This window comes from Eleginops maclovinus, chromosome 17, assembly GCF_036324505.1.
Source record: "Eleginops maclovinus isolate JMC-PN-2008 ecotype Puerto Natales chromosome 17, JC_Emac_rtc_rv5, whole genome shotgun sequence".
NCBI classification, from domain to species: Eukaryota; Metazoa; Chordata; class Actinopteri; order Perciformes; family Eleginopidae; genus Eleginops; species Eleginops maclovinus.
In genome coordinates this window covers 16271163-16280253 of record NC_086365.1, presented here as the reverse complement: position 1 = coordinate 16280253, position 9091 = coordinate 16271163, and the positions used below count along the sequence as shown (strand labels likewise).

The following is a 9091-nucleotide window of genomic DNA, read 5'->3' as shown; positions in this document are numbered from 1 at the left end:
TCTCAGGACTGAGGTCTCTCTAGATAACAAGACCTTATAATCACCGGGTTTCCGTTCAGGGACTGGAGAACATTAACCGGACTGATTTCGGTAAAGGCTGCATTGACTGTTGGACCCCCCCCCCCCCCCCACACACACACACACACCGGATCGATATATCCCTCGGTTTCAATCATTTTGAATCTATTTCTCATCCATCACGTTCTGTGGGGCCCCGTTCAGACCCGGTGGAGTGAATTACCTCCTGCTCGGTGAAATAAACCCCCGCGCTGACCGTAAATCACCAGTTTAACCCGGAGAGACTGAGAGGGAGAGTTATTACCGTCAGGAAACACCGTTTTCCTGGAGAATATTAACGGGAAAAGCTCATTTTAACCTGGAGTTGGAGTTTAAACCCTTCAACGGGTTGGTTTTAATGAAGATTTACCTGGAAAATAACATTTCTATTCAACATTCCTAAAGGGTAAGTCTGAACATGTTCCTTAACAATCAATGTCATTTTATTTGATCTTATTGACAACATGCGGTGACTTTTTGATGTCAAAGTAACTAAAAGACATCTCTAACAACTTGTGCCAACATTTAAATCAACAGTTGTGACACATTTAGTGCATTTCTTCCCAAAAATACACATTTAAAGGGATAATAAGAGGCGGAACATGGTGTTAGAATTAGCTGACTTTGGTATTTCATGTAAGAAAGCAACTCCTGAGTCCATTATTGAGTCAGATTCTCGCCAAATGAAAGTTTAAATGGTTGTTAATTGAGTCGAAATGCAATATATTGGCTGTTTGTTGACCATCTGGTTAAAGTGAAGTCTTCACCGGACTGCAGATCTGAAGTGTAATCATAATAATCTCAGAGATACTTTGAGTGCATCAGTGGCTCCTATACTGACCGTAATGTCCCACTGTGTCATAATAATAATCCCATAATAGTCCGATAGGGGTTCGTATATGCCTCACTGCAGTTCTAACTCAGAACAAATTAACTTTATGACGACCTGGAGACATTAACCCCCCGCTGTGAGTGTGAGCGGGGGTCATTGTTTGGGATGCGTTTTCATCTTGAGCTGTTTAATGCGTGCAAATCCAGCTGGAGTGTGACTGGACTTTGTTTGCCGCACACAGGGTTGTAACGAAGCTCTCTTCTCTCTTCCAGGTTCAGCTGACTCCCAGAGAAAGCCTATGGATGATACGCTCACTGTATAGCCACATCCTCAACAACATACCTCCCCCTCCTCCTCCTCCTCCTCTTCCTCGGCCTCCTGCAGGTCTTGAAATCGAGCCATGCAGCATTGATTTTTTATTCTTCCTCCCCTCACCGCAAAACCAAAACGCACACGGGCATCTCATCTCTTCTGGTTCGTCAGTTCTGTTGCCTGAAATGTAAGACGTGCAGCAGAGTCGGTGTTCTACCTCGATGTAGAAAAGCTGAAGGACGATTTTTTTCGAGAGCGGCGGGGGGGTTCAGAGGTGAGGATTCTCAGAAATATACCTGCCGGACCGACTGGAGGATTGACAGGCTGAGAGTGGGATGATTCGGGACGATCAGATGCACAAAGACGTCTCTTTTTCTCTTTGAATCCCCAGCTGGAGAAAGACATTAACATAAATGAATATTTTTCTGATGCAAAACCAGTTTCTGACACGCACCTGGAGGACAGTTCTTTTGACAGACTGAGAGTGGGAACATTTGGGACATTCAAATACAAAAACACCCCTGTTTTTTACCTTGAATTGTTGCTATCTGGAGCTTAGCTATATAATACATATTTTTCTGACCTTACACCCTGGAAATCTGGGACTATCGAACACCAAACCGTCTCCTTTTCAGTCCGAATCGTCTACAATCTGGATAAAGGCCTCCTTAATTAGTTTATTTCCAATAACAACCTGTTCTGATACCTGTTTTTCTCGTAAAGTCATCCGGACAAAGCCTTCAGCCTAAATGAATCTGTTTCTTGGAGGCATTTCTCTGCTGCTGGACTCACTTTTTTAGCAAAATGGGGCTAAACGACAGCAGCCCGGGCGCCATGAGGAATGGCCGCGGCCTCTCGGACCAGTGGGCGGAGACGGTGGTGGTCCGCCCTCGAACCACCGAACGCCACATCACGGTGCACAAGCGCCTCGTGTTGGGCTTTGCTCTCAGCATCCTCACCCTCATCATCGTCACGGCGGTGGCCGTCGTGCTCAGCGTCCGATTCGAGGACTGCGGGAGTCGGGATGTTACGACGGGGGAATCGGGCTCCCGAGGGTCCGCCAAACTGAACGGAAGTAGAGGGGAAAGAGGGGACGAGGAAGGGGTTCAGCCGTGGAGAAACCTGAGGCTGCCGGGAACGCTGAGGCCGCGGCATTACGACCTGAGGATCGGCGTCTACATGGACAACTTCACCTTCTCCGGGGAGGTCAGCATCGAGCTGGAGTGCATCAACGCCACCAGGTTCATCGTGCTGCACACCGACCGCCTGGAGGTACGCCTGCATGAGAGAAATCTGTAGGAGCGTTTGGTAAACATTAAAGGAACAAATCTGTGCCGATTATGGCAAACAATAACAGCTTGATTCAGATAGAAGACAATAATGCCTTCAAAAAGTGAGATGTTCGTCAGCAGGAATCTATAGAAGTCTTCCATGACCAAAACGTCTTTAAGACACCGATAGCGTACTAACACCTTCGATCTGATCAGCAAATCATAGAAGCAGTATCACTGTGGGTTCAAATTCAATATCATAGCAGATAAAACACCTTTTAAACCAATATCCCTACATGAAGTTGGAAAAAGTATCCAGATGGAAAAGAAAGAAAGGTTTGGCATAAAAAAGCTTTCAAGACGTAAAACAAATAAAAAAGAATACAAATTCAAAGCGTTATGATAAGAAGTGCCTTATATTAGTTTCTCTCTCATTACTTACTGACAAAATCAGTCTGAGCAATTCAGTTTGTTTATTGGCGACAGAAATGATAGCAGGACTTCCAATGGGATTTCAAAATAAAGGTCTATTGAATTTTAGATTGTAAAAAAAAGTAGTTTTTGCTAAAAATAGAAATGGAATGGTTTGTAAAATACAGTATATTCTTAATATGTCGACCAGGATTAAAAGTCAAACACGTCCTCACCAGACATGATAATTGAGGACATATGTGTGATCCCTGACCCCTTTTAGAAACGCTCTGTCGCACACAGTTTGATATCGTGCGAACAAAGCCTCCTCTCTCCGTAGGAAAACAAGCCGCTCTCTAACAAAGCGTGTTTATTTCCAGATTTGGCCTCAGAGATTTTCTCTACGAGGCTAATTAACCATCAAAGTTGCTGTTTCAGCCGATTTTTACATTTATTTATTTATATTTTGTCGAGAGAAAAGCCTCAGAGAAACGCCGAGCAACATGATTTTTCAGGGCGGTCATCTGGGCTAATGTGAGAGGAGGATTAATCTGTCTAATTTGGGAAGAGGCCAATTAAGAAGCCCTGCAGACTCCCTTTGTGTTTGTTGGTGAGCACGCTGTGAATTAAGAGGTGTTGTTGGGCGCCAGGCAGGTCTCCTAAGGTACCGCGCATGACAATTATCTTTTTATAAAGCGGGAGAACACAAGGTGGATAAAAATACAACTCTCCTGCAACGTGCTCTTTAATCCTCGCAGAATAAATGTCACAGGTGCAAAAATTAATGTGAAGTTCAGCAAAGTAAAAAAGGGCCGAGAGCATCGTCGTTTTCTCCAGAAACGTTGCACTTCCTGCTGAGGCAAACAAATCAACACTTAAATACAGGTACCATGATGTAGAGGCTCTACTTTAAAGAGTCCTCTCTGCTGATGTTCAGGTGTATATCAGTATGTAGTGTCTCTACTTTAAAGAGTCCTCTCCTGCTGATGTTCAGGTGTATATCAGTATGTAGAGTCTCTACTTTAAAGAGTCCTCTCCTGCTGATGTTCAGGTGTATATCAGTATGTAGCATCTCTACTTTAAAGAGTCCTCTCCTGCTGATGTTCAGGTGTATATCAGTATGTAGAGTCTGTACTTTAAAGAGTCCTCTCCTGCTGATGTTCAGGTGTATATCAGTATGTAGTGTCTCTACTTTAAAGAGTCCTCTCCTGCTGATGTTCAGGTGTATATCAGTATGTAGTGTCTCTACTTTAAAGAGTCCTCTCCTGCTGATGTTCAGGTGTATATCAGTATGTAGAGTCTGTACTTTAAAGAGTCCTCTCCTGCTGATGTTCAGGTGTATATCAGTATGTAGAGTCTCTACTTTAAAGAGTCCTCTCCTGCTGATGTTCAGGTGTATATCAGTATGTAGCGTCTCTACTTTAAAGAGTCCTCTCCTGCTGATGTTCAGGTGTATATCAGTATGTAGAGTCTCTACTTTAAAGAGTCCTCTCCTGCTGATGTTCAGGTGTATATCAGTATGTAGTGTCTCTACTTTAAGAGTCCTCTCCTGCTGATGTTCAGGTGTATATCAGTATGTAGTGTCTCTACTTTAAAGAGTCCTCTCCTGCTGATGTTCAGGTATATATCAGTATGTAGCGTCTCTACTTTAAAGAGTCCTCTCCTGCTGATGTTCAGGTGTATATCAGTATGTAGTGTCTCTACTTTAAAGAGTCCTCTCCTGCTGATGTTCAGGTGTATATCAGTATGTAGTGTCTCCCATATTGATCAACAAATACAAGATTTAATTTTCAAACAGGAGGAAAGTTTGTCGGTTTAAAAAGACCAGACAGCGAGATGTTGAGCCAATAATTCAAAACAATTTTTAATCCAACCCAATTAAAAAAACATTTCTGGTCGAGTGGAGCATTTGAAGGCATCACGCTGCGTTCGCTGACTCACAAAAAAAACCCCTTGAAAAACACTCTTTTAATCCCCGGCGTTTCCTCTCCGTGTCAGCAGGCGCTCTGCTCGTATCGATCACTTCATTCATCAAAGCAAACACACACACACACACACAGTCACACACACAGCGCGTTTGATTGGCCGAGGGGCGCTCGTGTGTGACCCCGAGGTTTTGTAATGCTTCCCTTTGTTGCCGGTCATGTTCCCATCATGCACTGCTGCTCATCTCGGAGGCAGTGTTTCTCTTTAATGATGACAGAAGTTTTCCCGCTTCAATCTGCATTATTATCCATTAACGTTGATTCATTTTTCTCGATTACATCGTTTCATATTTTGATACTCTGAGGATTTGAGGATATGTGATGAAGAGAGACACGTTTGGACATTAATTGACATTTAAAAAGCACATTTTCATGCATTCAGTTTTAAAGGTCTCCTATTATACTCCAACAGTATGTTCCAGGTCTCTGATTGGCTGAAACACCAAACAGATCATTGCAGCATCCCATAACGCCCTCTGTTTCAGCCCTGTTCCTGAAGTGCTGATTCTGTGTCTGTAGCTTTAAATGCTAATGAGCTGCTGCTGGCCACGCCCCCTCTGAGTGATGATTGGTTTAAAAAAACACAATGTTGCTCTAGGAGGAGATCAGGTGATAAGGTCCTTCTCTCTTCAGGTGGACCGGGTGTCTGTCACGTCGGAGGGAGGCGCCGGCGGTCGCCCAGCCAACAGACCAGGGGGCGGAGTCATGCGCATCCACCGCCACTTCCCCCATCCGACCAATCAGATGCATGTGGTCGTCCTGCACCGCGAGCTCAAGCCACTCCGAGTGTACCGGCTCAACGTGAGCTTCGACGCCGCCATCGAGGACGAGCTGCTCGGCTTCTTCAGGAGCTCCTACACACTGCACCGGGAGAAACGGTACACACACACACACACACACACACACACACACACACACACACATACACATACATACTCTCACACACTCACTCTAAAACACACACTGGAACACACACACACGTTTCCCCCGCAGCAGCAGGTGGTTTGAGTAGAAAAGGTCAGAGCTTCACATTCATGACATTGATTAACTCAAACACACTGCTGCTGCTACGGAAGTGTGTGTGTATGTGTGTTCCACTTATGAAACCATACACACACACCCGGCTCACTCCCTCCCTATGAATTTCCCATAAGCCTCTGCTGCAGAGTTGTTTCCACATCAGATTTCCTCCCCATGGTGCTGATGGGAAACATACTGCTGATACATTTATTACTTCATGCATGAGGGTGTGTGTGTGTGTGTGTATTCTCCATCTGTGTTAGTGCATCTCCATAGGTGTGTGTTTTCACTGTGTGTTCCACTCAGCAGACTCGGAGCTAATTGATTAAACTGAAGAGCTCACTTGTGATTGGTTGGAGAAAAAGAAGTCATGAAAAGATGTTTGTCCATTTATTGAACAGTTTGATGTATTCTATATGTTAGTGATAGGGTGCAGGGGACTACCTGGACACTCGTAGTCATTTTTATTTTTTAATAGTTAAATATATATTTTAGTTTATTTTAGTATTTATATTATTTTAATGTTTATCTTCAATTATTTTATTAAATTATATATTATTTCAATATGATTGTTAAAAGAAGTGTTTGTGGTTTAATTTGGCACCAAAAGCTTTGTTCTGCGGCTGTGACACAATAAAAGCCACCCCACTTGAATGCTTTTATTGTGAAGGAACAGCATTTTGAAGTTTTGTTATGCATTGTTTTACTTTATTTAACTCTAAAATGGCACAAAATCCAAGTTAAGATATACAAATATAAATACAAAAATGATATTCTGGTCAAATAATCTCTAAAAAGCAGAATAAATGTCTCTTTAGAGCTCAATATAATATGTGTCTCTGGCTGGGGTTTACACAGCAGCCTTTAATCACTGTAACTCCTCTGGATCAGCTGAGGCTCTGTGTGTTTTCACGGCTGGCGGTCGACGCGCTGCAGTTCGGATCGATGAGGGGTCGATGAGCAGCTCCGTCACAACAGCAGCTGTTAGAGAGGCTTAATGAGATGCAGAAACACACCGACCCTCAGCTGTGAGAGGCTGCAGCAATAACAACAACATATACAAATAGGAATATGCTTTTGGACAGGTGTCAGGGTCAAAGATTTGTAGTATTATTGAGTTATTATTATAATTTATTTTCTATGATTTATTTACTTATAATTATTATAACGTTCGTTTTATTTCAAGTTTTCTGTCGTCATTATTTTTTAATTATCATTTTTTCTTTACTTTAATTCTTATTTTTATTTCACTATTATTATTTATTTTACTTTAATTATTAACTTCATTTTCATTACAAACATCTTTATTTAAAGTTGTTTTTGGGATTCATTTTTTGTTATTATTTTTATTATTATTGTTAATAAAAAAATAAAGTTTCCAGACATAATGTAAGATAAAAATCAATATAAGACTTTAGCTCTTAATGCCCGGCTTCATAAATACATTCATCTGACAAACAGGAAAGCAAAAACATGTTAAATTCCCTCGCTGAGACGTGTGTGTGTGTGTGTGTGTGTGTGTGTGTGTGTGTGTGTGTGTGTGTGTGTGTGTGTGTGTGTGTGTGTGTGTGTGTGTGTGTGTGTGTGTCTGTGTCTGTGTGTCTGTGTGTGTGTGTGTGTCTGTGTGTGTGTCTGTGTGTCTGTGTGTGTGTGTGTGTGTGTGTGTGTGTGTGTGTGTGTCTGTGTGTGTGTCTGTGTGTCTGTGTGTCTGTGTGTCTGTGTGGACAAAGCTCAGTATTAGCTTAAGGATTAGCTTGATGCGGTGGGGGGGCTAAAGCTAACACACACACACACACACACACACACACACACACACACACACACACACACACACACACACACACACACACACACACACACACACACACACACACACACACTGTGAGATTGGAATAATATTCAGTTACTTTAAACCCCAGGCTGAGCTTAACTGCTTAAATGCTGGGAAAGGGAATTAATTAACACACGTGCACATGCATGCACACACACACACACACACACACACACACACACACACACACACACACACACACACACACAGAGAGAATCAGTATATAGTAAAAAATAAGAAGAAACAATGATTTGAAACCAAATTGTCTAAAATTCTATATGTTTTAATAATAAATATGATAAAAGTCATTTTCATGATTTTTATTTAAGGTTATTTAATAAAACAATATATTTATTTTTTACTGCACATTTTTACTTAGAAGAAATATATATATTTGACTTTAAAATGAAGCCACTGTCAGTAGGAACAGAATCCCCCCCGGCCTACATGTACTTTTTCCCGCTGCACATACATGATCTCAGACAGCGGGGAGCGGCGCCCACACAGCTTTCTATAGGTCGCTGTTGTGTCATTAAACCAGACCCCCTGTTGATAAAAGGTCCCGACTGTGAGCTTTAAAAAACAGACACCCGGACATCTGAGAGATCCTGAGAGGAGCGTCTTCCATTAGACGGGGGCTGTTTTCCTTTAACGAGGAGCCGAATTAGAGCTAACGAGGAGCTAACGAGGCGGTGTGTGACGAGGAACAAAGGCGAGGACTTAACGAGAGTCTGCATCTTACCGCTCAGTCTCTCGCTCTTAGAGATTCACTGAGATCAACACTGCGCTCACACACTGTTCTGTGTCAGACACACACACACACACACACACACACACACACACACACACACACACACACACACACACACACACACACACACACACACACACACACACACACACACACACACACACACACACACACACACACACACACGGCGGAGGATGAGAAACTGCAGTGTAACTGAGACACTGTACCTCCTTCATATTATACTGTATGTATTTATATTCATAAGGTTTGTATGATATATATTTCATCTGCAATATTATAATTGATCTCACTGACACAGGTAGACACTGTAGGATTACCTATAGGGTGTTAAATAATAAGTATTATACACTTATGAGAGCCAACCAGCGATAGCTAGCTGGTTGGCTGGTTAGCTGGTTAGCTGGTTAGCTTACATTCACTCCTTAAGTAGAAAGCTAATTGCTAAATAGCTAACTGACACATCAACATCTCATAAATAATGAAGGTCAAGGAAACGTTTCAGACCTTGTCACTTTATACTAAATGTGAGTAATGCTTATCTCCTTACTCCCTACTTCCTCACCTCCTCCTCCCTCGCCTCCATCAATAACCCTCCCCCAC

The 9091-nt window shown here is 42.5% G+C and overlaps 1 protein-coding gene across 1 annotated transcript in view; it reads left to right on the top strand.

Moving 5' to 3' along the window:
* Positions 1–222: 222 nt before the first annotated feature.
* Positions 223–9091, top strand: part of LOC134879017 (thyrotropin-releasing hormone-degrading ectoenzyme-like) — a 120646-nt gene continuing 111777 nt past the window's right edge. The window contains exons 1-3 of the mRNA XM_063905234.1: positions 223–463; positions 1162–2473; positions 5502–5746. Of these exons, the coding sequence (XP_063761304.1) occupies positions 2006–2473; positions 5502–5746 (713 nt within the window). The 5' untranslated portion in view covers positions 223–463; positions 1162–2005. The remainder of the gene's footprint in view (positions 464–1161; positions 2474–5501; positions 5747–9091) is intronic.